General features: G+C 46.7%; 1 protein-coding gene across 3 annotated transcripts; it reads left to right on the forward strand.

The window, feature by feature from the left end:
* The first annotated feature begins 1,895 nt into the window (after positions 1-1,895).
* SDR42E2 (short chain dehydrogenase/reductase family 42E, member 2) lies at positions 1,896-20,762 on the forward strand. 3 transcript variants are annotated; one of them, XM_081889271.1, is made up of 12 exons: positions 1,896-2,021; positions 5,492-5,821; positions 6,663-6,758; positions 8,844-8,901; positions 10,489-10,607; positions 13,224-13,299; positions 13,835-13,917; positions 14,954-15,091; positions 16,204-16,269; positions 17,019-17,082; positions 18,063-18,136; positions 20,011-20,762. In XM_081889271.1, the coding sequence occupies exons 2-12, from the start codon at positions 5,570-5,572 to the stop codon at positions 20,272-20,274; spliced, it is 1,290 nt and encodes a 429-aa protein (XP_081745397.1). In that variant the 5' UTR covers positions 1,896-2,021; positions 5,492-5,569; the 3' UTR covers positions 20,275-20,762. The 3 variants fall into 3 exon arrangements, with proteins under 3 accessions (XP_081745397.1, XP_081745396.1, XP_081745398.1); XM_081889270.1 differs by having other exon boundaries at positions 1,929-2,179; XM_081889272.1 differs by lacking the exon at positions 1,896-2,021 and adding an exon at positions 3,796-3,887.
* The last annotated feature ends 2,745 nt before the right edge of the window (positions 20,763-23,507 follow it).

The raw sequence follows: 23,507 nt of genomic DNA on the forward strand, positions 1-23,507 counted from the left end.
GTATCTGCGCACCTCTGGTCTGCTCTCATTACTCTGCACTTTCTTGGAGACTGGGAGTGGAGCTTGTCGCAGCAGGAGGAGGAGACTCCCTGGATTCTCCAGCTGCCGCTTGACCCCCCCCCCTCTGCTTCAGCCTCAGAGTCTGAACTGCTCTCTGTCACAGGCTCTTCCTGCTCACTAAGCCCTGTTGCCCCTTCAGCATCCAGCTCCTCCTCCCAGTCTTCTTCCCCTGACCTCTCCTTAGTGTCCCACCACCAATCCCTGGGCTCTGAGCCTTCCTCCTCTAGGGTTTCCCTTGGGGGTTCCCTGGCTGGTGCCTCCCACCACTCCTCTTCATCCAGCCAGTTCCTGACAGCAGGTGTATTGAGACATTTATGCTGACATATTCCTGCTGTAATAACTGTGATCTCCCTGCTCCATGCCCCCCCCCCACTTTTCAATGCTACTGATTATCTGCAGGGCCAAACTACAAATGGTTGACTGACCACCAGTGAGATCCTGAACATTTTCTGCTCAACATTCCCACTGGATATAATGGATCCTACACAGACCTATTGAAGGCCATGAACATGCCTAAGTTAGGTGCATCAATGCATCTGAGAAATAAATTAGCTGGATACAACCCATTTACAGCGCATGGTTCCATGCCACAGGAATCTTGGGAACCATAGGGTGCTGGAGAACTATGTTTCCCAGGATTCTTTGAAGGGAAAACATGTGCTTTAAGGCCAGGTCGTTATTAAACATTTAAAGCACATTAAATGTGCATAACTCTCCCCAAAGAATCCTGGGAACCCTAGCTTGCATAGGCTGCTGGGAACTGTGGCTCTGCACAGGGAAAACCTGCAATTCCCAGTACTCTTTGGTGGGGAAGTCATGTGATTTAAATGTACAGTACAGGCAGTGGCGTAGCGTGGGGGTGTAGGGGGGGCCGGCCGCACCGGGCGCAACATCTGGGGGTTAGGGGGCGCAAATCCACGGGTTAGGGGGCACAAATTACTTGCCTTGCCCCGGGTGCTGACAACCCACGCTACGCCACTGAGTACAGGTACAGCAGGTGGGGGGAGGGAAGCCCTCAGTCCCTCTGAGAAGCGTAGCACGGCCTGTTCCGCCGCACTGATCGCTGAGCCTAGGGGGCACCTCAAGTTGTTGCAACTATGACAACTGAGCAGAATGGAAGGCAAGAGGTGTGGAGGGGGTGTGTGCCGAATTTGAAAGGCCAGGTGTTGCTGAACTACAACTCCCACCTGCTCCAACAAGCCAGGAGTGGTGAGAATTGTAATTCAGTAACATCTGGAGGGCCAAAGCTTCCCCACACCTGGTGTGTGTGTGTGTGTATCAGGCACGTCCAACAGGTAGATCGTGATCTACTGGTAGATCACTGGACATCTGTGGTAGATCACCGGTAGATCACTGACTTCCCCACACGTGGTGTGTGTGTGTGTGTGTGTGTGTGTGTGTGTGTGTGTGTGTGAGGCACGTCCAACAGGTAGATCGTGATCTACTGGTAGATCACTGGACATCTGTGGTAGATCACCGGTAGATCACTGGCTCCCCCCAAAGAAGCTCAACAACTCTGTCTGCCCTATGAAAAGCTCAACATTATTGCCTTGCACCCCCCAAAAACGGGGCTTTCCTCCTCCCTAAAAAAACCTTTGACCTGAACTCCTAAAAAACGGGGCTTTCCTTCCTAATAAAAGCTCAACCCCCCCCAAAAAAACAGGGCTTTCCTTCCTAAAAAAGAGCTCAACAACTTTGACCTGACCCAAAAAACGTGGTAGATCACTGCTAGTTTTTAACTCTGTGAGCAGTCTCTTGGGAGTTGGCCACCCCATATATAGGATCGCACGGGGGCGTCGGATAGCGCCACCCTCCCCTGGAGATAACAGAACTCTCTTGTGCGTGCGCTGCGCCTTTAATATTTACGGTTCTCCTCCCCGCTGGAAGTACAGTACCGCCAACACCAAGCCGGGCTCCTCCGCAGTGGCTTTTCTTCCTCTTAGGATGGATGAATTGAAGATGTAAGCCTGCCCGACTGGGGACTATGCCTAGCTGGGGGTGTCTCCTGGTCAGCCGTGAGGGAGAGGAAAAGGAGCCACCTCCTGCCGTTTGGGGGGGGGAAGAGCCAGGATTTGCCCCACACCCAGGAAATCCCTCCTGCCAAGGACCCCTTCCCAGGGTAATAATATTATTGCAGGAGACCTTCTTATGGCTACTAGGGCTTTACGCGCTAGAGCTTCCCAACTAAGTCCATACTCGGGAGGAGACCCACTGAAGTCAATGGACGGAAGCTGGGCGTGAGGGGCCAGGGCTTTCAATGGATCTACTCTTGAGTAGAAGCTTAGTCGGAGGCACAACCCACGGATCTCCTTTTCTCGCCCATTGCATCGCTCAGGGAGAGCAAGGAGTACTGAATCTCACCCAAAGGTGTACATCTCCAGGCCTTCTAAAACTGAGAGCTTTGGTTGAGTGAAAACGAAATAACGTTTGCAAAAGGAAATAAAACGTGTACGGAGGGACTACCCTGCTTGGGATCTCTTTAATAATTGTGTGGATGGTTTATTATCCCAGCAAACCCCATTCTGTCTTCCTAACACCCTGTGATTATTCATTATGTCTTACTATTCCCGCATAGAAATAAGTATAATTAGTGTCACCACTCGCTGTCATTCCCTCACTTCCAAAATTAAAATTTAATTTTGGGGCATAAATGCACAGTTTACCTGGGAGTAGATGCCATTGAACTGGGTGAGTCCTACACCTGAGTAACTGTGCTTAGCACTGCACTGTTAGAAGGTTTTTATTTTACTTTTTGAAGTGGCGTTTTGGCAAAGCTATGAGTTAACGTACAACCAGGGTAATAAACCGATATTAAAAGTATCTGCCTGTCTAGATATGATAATATCTGGGGGTTTGTGCAAGGAAACCACAGGTATTTTTCCTTTTTTGAATGAGGGGAAATCCTGTGGACCTCTTTCACTTGCTGTGGCAAAGATCTTTGCTTTTTATAGCAGAATGGTGAAATGGTTTTGTCAACAACATGCTTCATCCGAACGGGGGGGGGGGGCCAGCCTGGAAGGCAGAGACGATGTTTTTCCTTCAGGTAAATAATTGGTGTATAACAGGGATGCAGGAAAAGTTAACAGTGCAGGTGGTTCTCCCCCAACAATATCTTCAGATATTTTAAATAGCTCAGTTGGTGGACCATGAGACTCTTAATGTCAGGGTCGTGGGTTTGAGCCCCGGGCAGAAGATTCCTGTGTTGCAGTGGGTTGGACTAGATGCCCTCTTGGTCCCTTCCAACTCTACAGTTCTATGCTTCTCCGTGTCTTATGTCATGAGTGCCGAAAAGAAACATGCAGCAAAGTTTGAAAATAGTGTGCTTGTAATGCAATAATAAATGCAGATGGAAGGCTGTGCCCTTTGTATCTGAAGTATTCAGATTTATCCAAAAATCACAGCCAAACTTCAAAGATGAATTTACCAAATACTGGAACCTGAACAATCCCTGTGTGCCAATGAGCAGCTTTGCGTTTTTATTGTTTGCACTCCAAGCCAAGGCCTGGTTACTCCAAAGTAAGTCCCACAGATTTCAGTGGAATTTACTTCCATGTAAGCACACCTGGCCATTGCTGTATTATCCCCACAAGAGGCGTGAGGTAGAATTCTATTTAACTGCACCAACTGTCTCCTTTTAAACTGAAACATTCTGAAGCGACGTGATGCAAAAGCAGTTCTCTGTTGCAGCAGCCTATGGGGAGAAGAGACTTATTGGCATACGTAATACGATTGGCTACCTTTTACACCAGATTCTTCATTGGAAGATGCTCGTGACCACTTTGGTCTATGGTCCCAGGAATATAAGAAGCGGTTGTTATTACCTTGGGGTGACTAAGAGAGATTTATTTATTTATAACAAAATTTACATATCGCTTGATTGTAAGAAAACCTCTGTGTGGTTTTCAAAAAAAAACCAGCCATGTTGGGGGTTAGTAATGCCTACCGTTCACCAACCCACCCTCTTCCCATTAAGTAAAACGAAAGCAAAATACAGCCCCACATCTGATATTATTTTGTTTATTTCATACAATGATTTCCACCCAAGGCCTCAAGGGGTATATATGCTTACTTCCTTTTTATCCTTGCGACAACCCTGCGAGGTTGGAGATGCTGAGAGATCATTGTTGCTCCTTCACTCCCTTACCAGGGTGGCAATGGGTGGCGTGACTGAGAAGCCACTACATAACGAATGAACTAATAATAATAATAATAATAAATTTTATTTATATCCCGCCCTCCCCAGTCGAAGCTGGGCTCAGGGCGGCTAACAACAATAAAACAGTACAAAAGTACAGCACAAACAACACTCTAAAACCATTCATTATAAAATTGATTCAACTAGGCTATGGGTTCCTTCTATGCCCTTTCAAGCATCCTTTTTAGTGCTCATTCATGATTATTTGGGTTCCTAATGCTTTTGGGATGGTCACATACGACCCCACCCATACAGCGATAACATACTAGCATTGTGGAAGTGTCACAGAGCAAACGTAAACAGAATAATTCCACCACCAGTGCTTCATTTTACTGTGTGAAGAACATGTTGCAGAAAACACCAAAAAATTAACGCTTGATTTTATCTAGATCTTGCCAGATTGAACGCAATCTAAAAAAGAGACCTGTGCCATGTAGGAACTCATTCCAAACACCTAACTGGACGGCACAGCGTTTACACAATTAGCAATTGAGATAGTGACTTTTTGAAGTAAATTGCAGGCAAGGGAGCCCTGATCCGCATTGGGACCCTGCTGCTGGGCGGGTGGGTGGGGGCGCAGAGGGGCTTTAAACCTTTGCTTCTTGCAAATGTTCAAACCTTTAAACCTTTGTCTCTGGTTGGAAATGAAGCAGTATGGCCACCCCAAACTTTTTGCAAGTGTGGATTGTATCAAAAACAGAAGTGTGTATGACACCCCACCCCACACCGTTAATAGCACTGTGAACACAAACGATCATGAATGTGTGATAAAAAGGCATGGGGCGAGGCCATAGATACTGAGGCAAACCAACTACATATATGGACCTTATTCATGAACTGACTAGAGAATGAACTGATCCACTGGGTCTTCTGCTTTTTTCATTGAACTTTATGAGACTTCTGTTGAAATCTACAATTTGATGCAATGAATAGTATACCTTATTTATTCAAAAGTACAGCCGGTTACGTCTTGTGTGTTTATTGATTATTGCATAGGTACAGAGGATATATATATATGTAGTTCCTTAAATAAGAACCAGACTGAGAAACATGGAAATCTTAGAATCAAAGAACTGTAGAGTTGCAAGGGACCACGAAGATCATTTAGTCCAATCCCTGCAGTGCAGGAATCTTAAACCCATGGTGCTTTGATTAAGAATCTTATGCTCTGCCAATAGCGCTGTTATTCCTGTAGCAACAGCAGCAACAAAATTGGTCTTTGTGCTCTTTCAACAGGTTATGAGAAGGAGATACTGTTGCTCCCACCTTGGTGGAGTTTTGTAATACCAGATCCGGTGGATCCCTTAGTGCGCAATGGAGAAATCTCAGCAGAAAGACCGAAAAAACCCCAAATCCTCTAAACAAGATGCCCAGCCTGCTGAACAGAAACTTGACACCGGTAACCGAGGGCTGAAGAAAGTGAGCAACAAGACAGTGATAACAGGAGGTGCTGGCTATTTTGGCTTTACCCTTGGCCGTGCCCTTGCCAAATCAGGAACCAGTGTGATTCTCTATGACATTAACCAACCCCTCTGGGAAATTCCAAAAGGAGTAGTACTCGTACAGGTATTTATCATTTATTATTATGATCGTAACACCCCACTTTTCTTTTCCATAAGCAACACATCGTGTAGAGAGAGATTATTATCTGCTGTCAGGTGTAAGGCAGGTAAAGTGTGGTTGTGGGGGAAGGGTTTGCAAGCACTAGTGATCAGTGGCACCCCGCTGCAATGGGGGTGGGTGGGGTAGGTGACTATGATCTGTGCAAGATCGGGGGTCCAATCCTGCCTGTTTTGAACTTTGCAAGGACCAGGAAAACCCTCATTTAAAGGGGGGAAGTTCCAGGACAACACCATGGGATGGGAAGGACAACCTGTGGCTATCCCTATATTAATGAGACCAGTGGCGTAGTGTGGGTTGTCAGCACCTGGGGCAAGGCAAGTAATTTGCACCCCCTAACCCATGGATTTGCGCCCCCTAACCCTAACCCCCAGATGTTGCACCCGGTGTGACCGGCCCCCCCTGCACCCCCCACGCTACGCCACTGAATGAGACAGGCAAGTGCAAATCCAGAGTTCTCCAGTATGGACAAACACTCTCTGTTTCTGCACAGATACCCATTGGGTTTGCTTTGCAGTTCTTCCATCAGAGGGATGGATGGTGTGTGAGGCCTCCTCCAACTCTTATGATGGCATGATTTGCACACTATGTCTCCTGACCCTTTGCAATGACAGAGAAGATCTGCATGATCAAAAAACTGGGTCCTTGCCCTCTCTTCCCTGTTGCTGGTGGTCTTAGAGTGTGTATCTTGGCTTCTCAGCATCCTTTGTTGTCTGTTGCCTGGGGGAAAAACATTGCTGACCCCCCCCCAGCCACCACTCAGAAGTTTGTGATCTCTGTGTTCTAGGCAGACGTGAGGCACTATGACCCGCTTTATGCAGCCTGCGAAGGGGCAGACTGTGTCATTCACGCAGCCGCATACGGAATGACAGGATTGGAACAAGTGAGTTGGCTTCTCTTCGTCTTGAGTTTCTGCAAGGAATCAACCCCTTTCATGTGGCCTTTCCAGATTGTGTGGAACAGATTTTCAGAAAATTTCACGCTGTCCTAAATCAAACAGAGATCTATTGGTAGTTTTTTTCCAGGGCCCGTCCCTGGAAAAAAAGGAAAATAAAACACACTAGACTCAAGAAGCCCTGAATGGATACAGACAGTCTGGGATAGCTCAGTCTGTAGAGCATGAGACTCTTAATCTCAGTGCCGTGGGTCCAGTCCCCATATTTGGCAAAGGAATCCTGCACCAGAGGGAGTTGGACTAGCTGACCCTCTGGCAAGGAGATGTCAGGCGAGCACAGGTCATCCACAAGTCAGGAAAGAACTTGAGACACAGAATGCAATTAGCTTTTAATTCACAGAAAGGAAGCAACACAGCAGCGTTCCTCTGGCTTGTCTCACCTAGCTCCTTCCCCCTCTCACTCCAGATCCCTCCCAAGCAGATATAAAATGCGGCAAGGGGGCGGGCTCCTTCTCTGGGCCTGTCTGGCCTGTTGCTGAGCAGCGTGTAGGACTCTCCTCAACTTGGGAGTCTGGGGAGGAGAGCCAGTTTCTTGGCAGCAGAGGCAGCCTCGGAAAGTCTGCACTCGTGCTGAGACTCTCAGCACCTAGCGCTGTCTTGGAAGACCTTCCTTCTCCTGACACACACACACACACACACACCCGATCACTCAGCCCTCCTGCATCTAGCATCTCCCAGCTTGACACTCCTGCACACTGGCCCCCTGTGTCCCACCACCACTGTCCTGGGTCTAAGTTGTCATCTTCTGTGTCCTCCCTGGAGGGGTCTCTTGGACAGGTGGCGCCCAACGCTCTTCCTCGTCCGGCCAGACCCTGACACCCTCATGGTCCCTTCCAATTCTATGATTCTTTGAAAAAAAGATGCCTGAGTGATGCTGAATGAGATCACAGACATTAAGCAAAGGCAACAGTAAGAATATGTACATTTTTTAAGAAGAGAAATGTTTTATTTTCAGTAAACAATGTCCTGAGAGGGGTGCATAAGTAAATTATCATTTGTTGTTCCACATCCACTTTTGGCCCCACCTAGAAACATGTGACCTCTGGAGGACTATAAAAGGTTCCCTGTGCTGGATTTCACCCAAGGCTAACTAGTGGTTCTCCAGGGTCTTGGGCAAAGACACTTTCCCATCACTTGTGGTCTGAACCTTCTAGCTGAAGATGCAAGGAAATGTATCTGGGACCTTCGGCAGGTACACAGCCTCTGAGCAATAGCCCTTCTTGACTGCTTTTTTCATGAATATTTATTAGCATTTTCAAAAAAAGGAAATAACATATAAAAACAAAAACAAAATATAAACAAAAAGATAATAAAAATACAAAAATACAAAACTTAAAAACAATTAAAAACACTTAAAAGTTTAAATACTTATTTTCTTTTAACTTGTTTCTCAGACCTCCTCACGCCTCCCCTTCTTGTATTCCAATTTAAATTATTAGCTCAGCAAATCCTTAACTTACTTCTCCATTTTGACTTAATTTAATTTATTCTAACATGTTATTATTTTACTTTTCTTCTTTCTTCCATTTCCTCAATTTATATTTACAAACCTTATTTTCATTTAGTTTAGACCATTTTAATAACCAATTTTAACTTATCCAATTTTACACATCAATATTTATACCTCATTATTTTTTGTTAAACATTTTTCCTAAAGTCGACCAAAATTTCCCTTCCACAACTTTCCCAATTTCCATACCAATAGCAAAGCAAAGTAAAAACAGAACAAACTATATTTATGTACCCTTTGGATTCCCAAACTCCACCCACCCTTTTCCCGGTTTCAGTCCTCAACAAAAATCCATCAGTCTCCTTGACTGCTTTTTTCAGATGATTATCTTTTTTATTTTTATTTTTTTTGCGAAATTCAACTTTTACAAGCTGGCCTTCTTGCCGCCTAGGCTAGGGAGCAAGCCAGGCCAATTCTCCAGAGACCAAAACAAGCTAATGCAATTCATTTTGCTTTGATTGCAGCAGTTGGTGCAACATTAAACCTCTTCCTGCTTTTCCTAGATGCACAAGAGACATATTCGGTCTGTCAATGTCGGAGGAACCAGTGTCGTCATTGAAGGTGCGTACAGCCTCAGTGCTTTGTTTTGGATGAGCCCGGGCTGAGGATCATCGATGGCTGGCTTGTTTACATACCACATCTCTCACAAATAAATCTGTGCTCAAAAGCAGTTGGCACAAAAGCCAGTCTAAATAAGATAAAGAATAATAATGGCAATTTATTATTTATATGCTGTCCACCTGACTGGGTTGCCTCAGCCACTCTAGGCAGCTTCCAACACATTAAAACACAGTAGGACAGAAGACATTCAGAACTTCCCTATACATGGCTGCCTTCAGATGTCTTCTAAAAGTCAGATAGTTGTTTATTTCCTTGACATCTGATGGGAGGGCGTTCTATAGGGCGTGCGCCACTACCCAGAAGGCCCTCTGCTTGGTTCCCTGTTACCTCACTTCTCACTATGAGGGAACCGCCAGAAGGCCCTTGGAGCTGGACCTCAGTGTCCGGGTTGAATGATGGTGGTGGAGATACTACTTCAGGTATACAGGGCCAAAGCAGTCTAAGGTTTTAAAGGTCAGCACTGAGACTTTGAATTGTGCTGAGAAAAGTACTGGGAACTAATGTAGATCTTTCAGGACTGGTGTTATAGGGTCCCAGCAGCTGCTCCCAGTCATCCGTCTGGCAGCTGCATTTTGTCTTAGTTGTGGTTTCTGAGTCACCTTCAAAGGTAGCCCCACATAGAGCGCATTGCAGTAGTCCAAGTGGGAGCTAACTAGAGCATGTACTACTGTGGCAAGACAGTCTGCGGGCAGGTAGGGTCTCAGCCTGGGTACCAGATGGAGCTGATAGACAGCTGCCCTGGGCAAAGAACACAATAAGACAAATAACATCACTGCAACATAATGCAAAACACCCCAAGAATCAAGACTTAATAATTAATTTAGCAAGGATAAACATTTAAGAAGTAAGTATACAGCTTACTAATAGTTCAGGCTAAAGTATTCATTAAGCAATTCCCTTCTGCAGGCTCCTAGGGCTGGAGGGGGGAGCGAAACCAATCACCCCCTGATAGCAACCCCAGAGTCTCCCCACCACCACGGTTCTTTCTCTAGAAAGAGCTCCCTTTTGAAGGCTCCTAGGGACACAGGTGGCGCTGTGGGTTGAACCACAGAGCCTAGGACCTGCTAATCAGAAGGTCAGCGGTTCGAATCCCCACAACGGGGTGAGCTCCCGTTGCTCGGTCCCTGCTCCTGCCAACCTAGCAGTTCGAAAGCAAGTCAAAGTGCAAGTAGATAAATAGGTACCGCTCTGGCGGGAAGGTAAACAGCGTTTCCGCGTGCTGCTCTGGTTCGCCAGAAGCAGCTTAGTCATGCTGGCCACATGACCCAGAAGCTGTACGCCGGTTCCCTCGGCCAATAAAACGAGATGAGCGCTGCAACCCCAGTCAGCCATGACTGGACCTAATGGCCAGGGATCCCTTTACCTTTACCTAGGGCTGGAGGGTGCTGTAATGTGAGCCGGGGCAGAATCTTTTGTTGGCTGCTGTTGCTCGCAGCCATCCTGAGATACCAGCCCTTTCCCTCAGGAAAGCAGATTTCCATTTGCCTCCTTCCCTCAACAAAGTGCTTTGTGTCCTTGTCTCTGCAGTCTGCAAGCGACGAAGCATCCCCAGGCTGGTCTACACAAGCAGCATCAACGTGGTGTTTGGCGGGCAAACCCTTATTGACGCCGACGAGCAGAGTGTGCCTTATTTTCCTTTAGCAGAGGTATTGGGGCTGCTCCACTTTTTAGCATTTGGCTGCAACCGACGGTGTGGGGGGCAAGAGAGAGGAGGGCCGAGTTGTTTTTTTAAATGACCTCCCCGCAACACAAGGGAAATTACGTGTTGTTTTTCCCCAGCCTGTTGTTCTGGATCCAAAGTGTAGGGGTGGATCCGAAGAACTGGCGGAGGCTGGTCTATTAGCCTTCGGTCTGCCTCACCCCCACTTCCACCTCCCTGCCTTCTTGCTTAGAAGCTCATAGATAAACTATGGTACTTTAGGGGCTGTGATGACCACTAACTTGGGTGGCTTTAAAAGAGGATTAGACTGTGATGGCCTGGGACTCGGGCTCGGAACCAGAGGAGACTCAGTCTGCACCGGATCCTTTGCCTCAGGCATCATCTGAACCAAGTCTGGGGCCTGATCCTGAAGAGCCCCAGTCTGCACAGGTTCCCCTGCAGCAAACACCAGCTGGACTGAGTCAGGGGCCTGAGCCTGCCCTGGCTCCAGATGCAGGGATTACCTTGTTGCCTCCAGCTGGGCCATGACTTACAGCTGCTCCACTACCAGTTGGGTCAGGAGGGGCTGAGGAGGCCTCTGGGTCTAGTAACCCAGCGACATCTCCTGAGCTGCAGAGACTAAGGTCTGAGAGAAGGAGAGACCTGAGTACTCGCAGGAGGAGCGCTCACCTTCGGGCGAAATAGGGAGGTGAGTCACCAGGGGACCAGGACCAGCCGCTACCCCGACAGAGATAAAAGGCTGTCGGACCCCGCCCCAGGTTGCGGGAGCAATATTGCTGTATGCTAGATCCTGCCAGAGATCCTGTACCTGTCCTTGCCTGGTTTTCTACCTCGTGTCCTGCCATGGCCCTGTCAGACTGTCTCCCAGCGGAACCTTTGGATTCTGGACTGGACCTGGACCGTGTTTCACGGGTTACCCCGGGCCCAGCACATAGACAAATTCCCAGAGGACCAGGCTATCAAGGACTACTAGCCATAACAGCTCTGCTCTGCCTCCACGGTCAGAGGCAGCAATGCTTCTGAATACCATTTGCTGGAAACCAGAGGAGGGGAGAGGGCTCTTGTGCTTGGGTCCTGCTTGTAGGTTTCCCACAAGCATCTGGTTGGCCACCGTGAGAACAGGATGCTGGACTAGATGGGCCCTTGGCCTGATCCAGAAGGTCTTAGAACCAGTCATGGTGTGCCCTTGCCTGTCTGTCGTTGGGTTTGGCTACTGCTAGTCTCCTTGCCTTCTGTCCTACCAGTCCTGGTGGGCACTGTTGGGATACTGCCAGGGAGACAAAGTCCATCATGCCCCCACACCAATGCCGGACAATCCATTGATCTCCCATAGATACAGTATCAGTCAATTAGCAACACGAAGCCTCAGAAATAGCATGCCACATTCCAAGGCTGGTGCACGCTCTTTCAGCAGAGTTCGCACAGCGAAAGATGCGCGCAGGAGAGCATTATTTACAACTTTATTCAGCGTTGGTCAGAACAAAGACTGCCTGCTTCGATGTCTCAGGCACAGAGAGAGAAACGAAAGCAATAACAAACATAAACTTCCTGTGAACAGGAAATACGCAGACTCTGACTCACAAAGCCTGCTCCCTTTTAAGGTGGAATGGAAATATTCTAACAGACACTTGCCTCTTTTTCCTCCTCCTCCTCTCTTCCCCACCAGCCAGTGGTGTATGATGGGTTGCTAGTGCCCAGGGACACGTGGGGGGGTTGGTTGGATGGGAGGGAAATGGCTGCTTGCGCATTCAGCCGCCTAACAGTATCCACAATCACCCAAGAGATTGCAACCACAGAGATAAGGAAAAAGAGCTCTTCCATTGTCTGGAGAGGTCGCTTCCCAGTTTGCATGGAGAAGCCGTTTTCAACGGAGCCCAGTGATAGGAGCGTGCAGCTGGACTGAGCCAGCGCTGGGTGTTGAAAGTGTCCAGGGAAGCAATTTTGCACCCAGGGCAACCACCCCTGTGCTACAACACTGCCACTAGCTCTTGTTCCTGCTACTTCATCTCTGGACTTAGGTTACCACTAGAGACCCTGGGGCACGGTGGGATTAAGAACAACCCTATTTTTCTCTCCGAATGATCCCTGTAGGCTTTCACCCCATGCTTTGGGGAAACTGAATCGCATCTTCTCACAGGTCTGTTAGGAGTAAGACACGTGGAATTCTTTTCACATGACATCACTTTCCCTACTGGTGTCCCATACACTTGTGGGGCAGACTGAACCCCTCCCTGCGTTATTTTCACTCTTTTTTAAAAATGTTATTACAGTCTTGGTTAAATCCTAAGGGAGAAAGTGTTCCCCAGATTCAGGCAGAAATAAACCCCTTCCATCCATCTTCTAAGTTGGCACATAGAGGTGTTCTATGTGGTCCTCCTGCAATTGTGGAAGACCCTCTGCTGGGGGTTTACCCATAACCCCGTGGTAAGACTTGGAGCTGTGATTAAAATCTCATTATACGGGCTGTTCTTTGGCACCTGGGAGGTAGATGGTGACTGACTGAGGGGGAGAAAAACATATTATTTGTTCAAGCAGATCTGTTGGCTTACGTGCTTTGGTATTTGCTAAATAATCCAAACTAATTAATTTGATTTCTTTTTAGCAAATGAATGAGTATTCCAGAACCAAATCAATTGCGGAACAGATGGTTCTAGGAGCAGACGGAGTCTCTTTACCAGGTACTTTTCTGTGATCTTAGCCTGTGGCAAACTTGGGGGGGGATGATTTTATTGTATCTTTCGTGACCCCCAGGGTCAAGCAGTGATTAAGGTTCAGACTCAAGAGGCTCAAGCTATGAAGTTATTCCAGGTTCACAGCTCTGGCCCTGGTCTTGGAGACTGAGAGACCGCAGAGCCTGGGGTTGGCTGGCAGGAGTCCGTAGAGGACACTCCCATACCACCAGAGCCTGTAGGCTCAGAGCCAGGACCTCTGTGGACACCTGCCCTTGAACCCGAAGAAGCCAGTGCCTCCCATTGCACCTCACTGGTCCAGCAGCACAGGGAGGGATGCTCATCTTCAGGATAGAAGGTTGCCCCTTTAAGACTCCAAAGCTATCCATCAGAGGGGCCTAGAAGCAGGTAGGAGGAGGAGTCGGGAGATGCTGAAACCTGTGGCCTCTCTTGTCCCATGTGGTCCAGCATCAGCCCTAAACATGGCGGTTTCTTCAATTGACGTGTTCGGAATCAGCCAACGGCTTCTTGTCCTGTTTCCTAGGAGGTGGCAAGCTGCACACCTGTGCTCTTCGACCGCCCGGCATCTATGGGCCAGAAGAACAAAGGCATTTTCCCCGTATGGCCGTACGTATTGTGACTTGCTCAGAACACTCTTCTGTGAATGTGGGGGGGGGAAACACTACCATATGAACCTACCCGGACCCCCAAGGTCATCTTCTGAGGCCCTCCTTCGTGTGCCTCCTCCTCGAGAGGTCCGGAGGGTGGCAACACGGGAAAGGGCCTTCTCTGCAGTGGCTCCCCATCTGTGGAATGCTCTCCCCAGGGAAGTTTGCTTGGCGCCTTCATTGTACACCATTAGGCTCCAGGCAAAAACATTCCTTTTTAACCAGGCCTTTGGTTGATCGGATTTACATCCTATTCCCTTTTAAAATGTGGGGTTTTGGGGGGGGGAGGGGCTATAAGGTTGTTGCTTTTATTTTTATTAGGTATTTTGTGGTTTTATATCTTGATTTTATTCTGTGAACTGCCCTGAGGCCCCTGGGTATAGGGCGGTATATAAATTAATAATAATAATAATAATAATACCATGGGATGAGACCAGTTACAGTTAGGTACCAGAGAAAACAAGCCACGCAAGGAAAGGTTGAAACAGCTGGATATGTTTGGCCTGGAGGCGAGAAGACCGAGGGTGGGGCTGGGGGCAATGAATAGTGTTCCTTGAACACAAGAAGGGTTGGCACATTGAGAAAAGCAAAGACATGCCCTGGGTTTACTCTGCTTGGAATACAGTGGTACCTTGGGTTACATATGCTTCAGGTTACATACGCTTCAGGTTACAGACTCCGCTAGCCCAGAAATAGTGCTTCAGGTTAAGAACTTTGCTTCAGGATGAGAACAGAAATTGTGCTCCGGCAGTGCGGCAGCAGCAGCAGGCCCCATTAGCTAAAGTGGTGCTTCAGGTTGAGAACAGTTTCAGGTTATGTACGGGCCTCCGGAACGAATTAAGTACTTAACCTGAGGTACCACTGTACCTGAATAGGGCTTGCTTTAAAGGTCTCCTGTTCTTCAGCTCAGGAGAGCCAGTGACAATTCTGCATCACATCTAGTTTGCCCCTCGTTGTAACTGGCAACGTTATGCTTCAATCATACCTTCCAACAGTTGAATATTCAAAGAGGGATGTTTGTCTTCACATTTGGGGGACCAGAGACCCGGATGAACTGGGTTCACGTCAAGAATCTCGTGCAAGCTCACATCCTCGCCATGGACGCTCTCACTCCTGAGAAGAACTATATAGCTGTGAGTATATCGTTACACGTGCTCCAGTTTTTCAGGTGCCGAACATTCTGGGGATGTGCAGAGCGTTTCCTTGGCGTGAGGCACCTGGAGGGCTGTGGCATTTTTGGGATAATTGATTTACTAAGCAGCTTTCCGGCAGACGTTGCTCAGTAATGCTAAGAAACCCACAAAAACACCAGTGTGGTTTTGAAATCAGTGGTTAACATCAGTGCAGCGTCAAAAGGTTCAAGGCCACCATGTTGATTCAAAATGGCTTCCAGGTGTATCCAAATATAGATAATGATGATGATGATGATGATTTGTTATTTATACCCTGCCCATCTTTCTGGGTTTCCCCAGCCACTCTGGGCGGCTTCCAACAAAATATTAAAATACAATAGTCCGTCAAACATTAAAAGCTTCCCTAGATAAAAACCTGTTCCTTGCTGTCATGCAAAATTTGGCTATAGTACCTTGGGAGGTGCCCAACTCCCTAGAAAACATATGTTCCAATATATATATTAAGTTTACTGTATGGCTCACTGCTATAACTAATTTCCCCCATGAACTTTCCCTGACCCTGAGGTCATAATCTGAGATTCTCCTCTGTAGCCTGCCTCCAAGGAAGGTCTGGGGATAAGAGAGCAGGACCTTTCTATAGCATCCCGCCATTTATGGAATGCTCTCCCAAGAGAGGCCCACCTGTATCCACCCTTGTCCTCATTTTGGCGCCAGGCAAAGCACAGGCATTTGGATAGCACCAGTGACATGACGTTGCACTGTTAAATCAGTTTTTGATATGTTTCGCCTGAGTTTATTGTTGTATTTATACTTTGGCTATATATCAAACCATCAGGGTTTTTGTTATTGTTTTGTTTTGGTGGGCAATAAATTTAATGCACCTAAACCTTCCAGGAAATCATACAGTTCTCAGTTGAGCACAAAAGGTGTCCAGGTAAGTTATTTTCCTTCCTAAGGCTGCAGGCAAACCGTACATGTCAAGTTCATTGCCTTTGTGTGCCTTGCATGATCGTTGGCCATTGGGGCCGAGGAGAGTTTAAGGTCCAACAATGTCTGCATGGCCACAAGTTCCCCATGTCTATTCTGATCTCTTTTCTCTGTGTTCTTTGTAGGCTGGCCAGGCATATTTCATCAACGATGGCGAGAAGGTCAACCTTATTGAGTGGTTAACCCCACTGGTGAGTGCAAGAGCTGTTTGTTATAGACACAATTGTGCTCTAAAACCTCTTAAGCCTATTGGCTGTGGTGGTTGTGATGGATGGGAGTTTGAGTCCGGTATCATCTGCAGTGGCGTAGCGTGGGTTGTCAGCACCCGGGGCAAGGCAAGTAATTTGCGCCCCCTAACCCGTGGATTTGCGCCCCCTAACACTAACCCCCAGATGTTGCACCCGGTATGGCCGGCCCCCCCTGCACCCCCCACGCTACGCCACTGATCATCTGTTGGGCTTCAGTTTCTGCGGGGGTTTTTTAATGTGCCTCGAGTCTCATATGGCCTGATGTGATGCACTAATTAATCAATTATTATTAATAATTTATTATTATTATTAATAAATTATTATTAATGTGGGGGGGGGGGAAATCAGGTGAATATAGGGGGAAGACCCCCTTACAAACTATAGATGACTATGTATAATGCAAACCTTTGCTGAGTATTTTACCAGTGAAAATTTCCAGACACAGAAGTTTTCTGTAAGAAAGTCAGTAACAGGAGTTTTAATTTGTTTTGGTCTTAATTTTGGACTTAATTTTAACCTCTGCATTTTAAATTATGGTTGTAATCTGCGAGCGTTTTATTGTTTTATCCTTTTCATAAACCGCTTTGAGGTTTTCCTACAATCAGTACAGAAATGTTATGGAATGGATAGATCGATAAATGAACAGCTGTATTCAAAGCTGTCTGGTTTCAGTATTTCAATGTTTCTTTCAGTTTAAAGGATTGGGTTGCAGCAAGCCATGGATACGTGTTCCTGTTCTTTTTGCTTATTTTTCAGGTAAAATATTTCCAGTTGTTTGGGGTTTGTTTGTTTTTACAGTAGTTCAGACAAAACCTTGGGTTTGCACTCGGTGTGAATCAGGAATTTTATCTTGCAATAAACCATGGCTTGAGAAGCTGGCTTGTGGAACCGGCCATTGTGGTAAACCATAATGCTTAAACCGATAAGTTTGGAAGCAGAAGCTAAACTCTGCAGAAATCCTTCTCCCAATCACAAAAGATCTGCGTTTCTGAAGCTTGACAGCCATTGTTTAGTGTTATGTGCAGATGAGCCTATTGTATTATATCGGCACCCATCTCAACTGAGACCTGAGGGGGCAGAGGTTAATGTTTTTCAACCCTGATGTTGTTCCATAAAAAATAGCATTCTCCGTGCACACACACCCCTGGCCACAACTGCATTGCCTTGTGGGAAGGATAGGGAAAAGTTTATGTGGGCAAGTTCACTCCTATGCAGGTGTTGAGGAAGGGAGGAATTTTGATCAGGACAACAGCAAGTGAAGAGAAGGATCAACCTTTCACAGCACGGCCTCAGCCCAGATTGTGGCTGCCCATGGTGACAACTGTCTGAAACCCAAATGTTACATTACATATTTAATTTAATGTATAATTTAACCCAACCTTTTTGGAGCTGCGGGCACAGGGAATCTGATTAAGGAGACAAATAACAACCCCGATGCCAGAGAACAGTTTAATTGCATCTTTTTTTAGCTATATAAACAAATAAGTTGCTAAAGTTTGACTCGAGAAATGCAGTCAGGGCTCAGCGGCAGAGTGTGTTATTTGCGTGCGGAAGGTCCCTGGGTTCAATCCCTGGTATCTGCAGGCAGGTATTGGAAATATGTCTGTCTGAATGGAGCATTGCTGCCTGTCTGTACTGAGCTAGACATACCTAAGCATTTGACTCACAGCTTTGTGCATGCGCTGCTCTTTCAAGTGACCATTGTATTTATCAAGTGCTTTTTTTTCTTTGTACAGCTGTGGCAATGGAACACTTCCACAACCTGTTAATGCCCATTGTTGAAATCACACCTTTGGTCACCAGAAATGAGGTAACGCATGGCTATGTTATTACGTACTGGGTTTGTTTAATAGAATCAGGAGTGTAGAGTTGGAAGGGACCGTGAGGGTCATTTAGTCCAACCCCCTGCAATGCAGGAATCTTTTGCCCAACGTGGGGCTCAAACCTACAATAATAATAATAATAATAATAATAATAATAATAATAATAATAATAATAATATTTTTTTATTTATACCCCGCCCTCCCCAGCCAAGGCCGGGCTCAGAGCGGCTTACAAGCAATAATAAAAACAAGATGAATGATTACAACTTAAAAACAAAATAAAAATACAACATTAAAATAATGGAACATTAAAATATTAAAATGTAGCCTCATCGCAGGAGGAGAAGGAAAAGAAAGGGAAAAAAAGAGAGGGAGGGAATCAAATTGGCTCCAAGCCAAAGGCCAGGCGGAACAACTCTGTCTTACAGGCCCTGCGGAAAGAAATCAGATCCTGCAGGGCCCTGGTCTCATGAGGCAGAGCGTTCCACCAGGCCGGAGCCAGAGTTGAAAAGGCCCTGGCTCTGGTTGAAGCCAATCTAACCTCCTTAGGGCCCGGGACCACTAGGGTGTTGTTATTTATGGACCTTGAGGCTCTCCGTGGGGCATACCAGGAGAGGCGGTCCCCTAGGTACGAGGGTCCTAGGCTGTGAAGGGCTTTAAAGGTCAAAAGCAGTCATCCTCTACTGACTGAGCCCTTTGTTGTAGTAACTTCTACTCTACCCTTCAAGCAAATTACCAGGGCGGATTACAAAATAGAAAAGCACAAGAAAACAAACTTAAAAACATACCAAAAGCCCTTGTAGTGCAGAGGGAGATTTGGAATCTGGCTGGCTGGCTTTTGTCCCACACAAAGAGCCCATTTTACAGGTGGAGAATTCTCCCAGGCCACGTCCCAACATTCTAACCATTGCGCCACACTTCTGTCCCCTTCTAATTTTTCTTTCGTCTTTACTCTGTTGTTACTCTTGGCTTGCATGACATACGTCTGATGTTCTTAATGGTATTATGAACTGGCATGCTACCATATACATTTTTGTTGTTGTTTATGTTGGCAGAAATAAACTATTGTGCTTTTCAAAAAGAGGGTTCAGCAGAGTCGTGGGTGAGAAAGCTATCACTGGCTACATATCACAATAGCTATGTCCATAGCTGTCAACTTACAGATTTGAAAATAAGGGACCAGCAGCCTCGAAAATAAGGAATCAGCAGCCAAAATAAGGGATCAACAATTACTTTTATGAAATACCTATTTTGTTGCGTGTAAATGGCTTTAGATACGTATTAGGTCCATAAATTATCATATAGCATATATTCAACACAAAAAACAGCAACAATTTGTTGTTGACAAAGCAAGCTGGACATAGAAAGGGCCCCATTACCTTCAGAAGCTCATTTAAGAGACATTGTCAATAAGGGACAGCAGCAGGACACGGCACTGGAATAAGGGACTGTCCCGCCAAATAAGGGACGCTTGACAGCTATGGCTATGTCCTGCCTCCACTGGATGCCTCTTAATATCACCTGCTGGGAGTCGCAAGTGGGGAGAGGGCTGTTGTTCTCAACTCCTGCTTCTGGGCTTTCCATAGGCCTCGGGTTGCCCACGGTGAGAACGGGATGCCAAGACTAGGTCAGCCTTTGACCTGATACAGCCGGTGCCTTCTTAGGTTCTTAGGAAAAACATCATTTTAAATGTGCGATGGAAACGATGATGGGATGAAGGAAATTGTGGTGCAGCGACATCTGGAGGGCACTGAATCTGGGAAGCCCACCCCAGACCAGGCACCCTCCATTCTCGTTTGCTCTCATGTTGTTTCAAAACGGATTTTAAAAGAAACCCAACTCCTTTGCTTTCGCTTTGCAGGTGTACAACATTGCTTACACGAACACGTTCAAAATAGATAAAGCCCAGCAACAGCTCGGCTACGCCCCCAAAAAGTACTTGTTTGCAGACTGCGTGGATCATTTTTTGAAAACCAGGCCCCGCAAGAAGAATTATTTCATGCTGAAAAGCTTCATGGTGATAGCCCTATTCATCGCCCTGATCATCCTGGCAGTTTACCGTCAAGAAGTTTGGGAATTTGTTCACAAGAACTGGGGAAAGTATCGGCATCTTGTCGTAAGATAAACCAGCCGTTCTCAGGCACAGGGCCGGCCGGGGGAACATTGCCCTTGGATCGCATGGTCTGTTTTTCTTAGCTCTAAAGTAGGCAGGCAGGCAGGTACATTAAGAGGAGTAAGAAACATACAAGGAAATCGTCCTGCGGTGGCTAACGAACAGAAAGCCAAGATGGCCACCGAAAATCACACTCAGGAGACTCACGCAAGGGGAGAGGGTGTTGTTTTTATATCAGCGGCATCTGCGTTCAGTTGGTTCCTCGTCTTTTGTCAACCTGGAGAAGAGAGGGGGGCTTTCAAAGGCTGCGTACAAATAATCCTCCACAGACACACCAGGACGGCCTCTTGCCTCTCCAGGTCATGACGAGAAAACGGGGCCCACGAAGGTGAGAAAGAGATCCAGGAGAACAGTGCCAACAGCGAACCGTTCTGCGCAGCACCAGATGTCTCTTGCCAACTTTGCAGTGCGAGCTGAAAATAAAACCACACCTGAAAACCTGCCTGTGTTTCTCCAAGGGCCGAAGCCGACAAAACAGGCTTGTGGAAAAGCAGGTCCACTGGTCTCGCCATGTTTACATATAATATGTGGTTGGAGAAGGCGGTGGTCTGTCCTTTACATGTGAATAAGCACACTTGAGGGCAGGGGAAGGTTTCTCTGTGTTGTTTGAAAAGGGATGGGGGGGGGGAACCTGTGGCCTTCGAAATGTCGTTGGGACTACAACTTCCATTGGCCCTGTGATGCAGTGAATTGAGCAGAAGGGAAGGCGAGGGGGTGGGACAGGCTGAATTTTGGCCTTGCTCAAGGTGAAATTTGAAAGACCAAAGACAATCCCCAGAGGTTGTTGTTCCAACACCACCTGGAAGGCATTACAGTGCCCTCTGGTGTAAAGAGGGGAGCGCATCGGCCTCACCCATCTATTCTTGTTTCTTTTTATGTGTTGGCTCCTCCGGTTGCTCAGTTTTAATGGATTAATTTATAAGCCCCGCTTTACAAGAATCAAGGTCCTTTCCAGCATTAAATGCTAGATTTAATAACACTGGTCTAATCATCAAAAATACAGCATGAACTGAGACCAGGCCACCCCATCTCATCCCTTAGCCATAGTCTGTTTCCGTTAAGTCCAGGTAAAATATTAGGGTTTCAAAATATATTGGGATGGGGCCTGCCTAATGCTGTGTGTTAACATTGCGCAATTGTGGGGCCACTGCCAAAAAGGCTCTGGCCGATGTTTATGTCAGCTGAACTCCCTTTGCTGGAGGGCATCGGAACAAGGCTTTGGATACAGGTCTGGAGTTAGGGGCAGGCGTCTATGGATGTAGGTGAGCCTTTAATTTCAAGGTCACTGCCAGTATTTAAAAATGGGCCTGGAAGTGCACCGGTAACCAGTGCAACTGGTACAATATTAGTGTAATATGCCTTGCCTGCCTGCTTCAGGGTATTAACTTGGTACTGCAGTATCTTCGTTAATGTTTGGGGGGCGGCGTATTTTTTGTTTTAAAACACCGTATTTACTTGAATGTAATGCACACCTTTTTTTGGCCAAATTACATTGCGAAAATTAGGGTGCACATTAGATTTGATGGCACCAGCCAGCAAATACTTTTCTTGTTTCAAGGTTTTTGAAAATTCGACGGCGCATTCAATTTGCGTAAATACAGTAGATGTGATTGGGTAGGATATGGCAAATCCATAAACTGGATTGTGTTCCACTGAAATACATAGACTAACAATCTTATGGTATATAATTGTAGAGTTTGAAGGGATCCCAAGGGTCATCCAGCCCACCCCCTTCAATGGAGAAATCCTGCCTCCTGCTGTCCCTAGGTGAGCTCAAATTCAGTGGGGCTTACTTCCAAGTAGGGAGGGGGAAGAAATTCGGTTCGGTTTACATTCAAAGATGGATTTATCAAAATCACCCTTTCCGAAGCAATACAAAATTCATGCATTGTATTCAGGGAAACCGATTGCAAAAATGTGTGGCTTAGTCAAAAACCCACATAGGAACAAAAAGCGGTATTTTTAGGAGAAATTTGCACTAAAACCCTTGAATGTTTTGGGGTGTTTTTTTAATTAAATAAGAAATTGCTGTAGAAATAAGGGGAACTGAAGATTGGGGAAATGGGCAACGGAGAGAATCGAAAGTGACAACCGAAATGGGCATGTCATTCCATTCCTACATGGTTTTGCAGTTCGTATATATTTAGTTCACCGTCTTTCGCTCTTCTCCCCATTGAAAACGCGTGGTTTTTTGTCTAGGCAATGAATGGGCTGGTATGCATGTCAGGCCTGTTTTAGAACAGCGAGAGCTGCGAGGCAATACAGTATTTTCAGTCCCCGGGGGGAAAGGACGAAATAAAAAGCGAAGTATAAAGGGAATTTCACCCGGCAGCCTTGCGAATGTGGGTCTCCCAGCCGCATTCCTTAAGGGCATTGCAGAGATCGCAATTGCATTGCAAACGGCAGCTCATCACGATCCCGAAACCCGGGATTTTGGAGAGCAGCAAAATCTTTCAAGATCACCTTTCCAATCAACGGGGAGCAATTACCGAGATTTCGGGTGGAAGAGAGAGAAGGAAAAATAAAAATAAAAAAGATGTATCTTGGCAGCGGTGGGATTCGAACCCACGCCATCGAAATGACTGGAGCCTAAATCCAGCGCCTTAGACCACTCGGCCACGCTACCATCCGATTGCAGAGAGGCTCTGAACGGCATATAAAGGACGTCGGGAAATTCTTGCAGAGCTATTTCCGGCTTGCTTGCTTTTTTTTCCTTTCCCCGTTCATTGCAAAAGGGAAGGAGCTTCGCAGCAAATATTCCCCTGCAATTCTCTGTTGCTCGCCGCCGCCCTTCCTGCCAGATAAGATGGTTTCCCCGTTGCTCCGAGCAGAAAAGCAAAAAAAGGAACCACCGTGCAGACTCATTGCACTGCCAGGCTGTGGATTTATTTAAATAAGTGAGCAAGGAAATAAAATGCGAGCTTTCCGACACGGTTTGCTCCTTGCTGCGAAAGTATATATATATATATTTTTAAAAGGGTCTGGAGATTAGGATCGCTCTGTGTTAAATTGCGCCCTACAAGGCAATCCCAGACGCCGCAAAATACAGTAAATAATGGCGTCCCTCGCACCGAACTGCAAACGTGGACCTGATTATATTGCAAGGGTTGCTGTTGTTGCACATTGTGGGCACGGGGTGGCGCTGGTGCTCCAGCATTTTCCTCCCGGGTCGCAGAGTTAAGAGA

The sequence above is a fragment of the Podarcis melisellensis genome (genome assembly GCF_964234715.1).
Source record: "Podarcis melisellensis genome assembly, chromosome: 14".
NCBI classification, from domain to species: Eukaryota; Metazoa; Chordata; class Lepidosauria; order Squamata; family Lacertidae; genus Podarcis; species Podarcis melisellensis.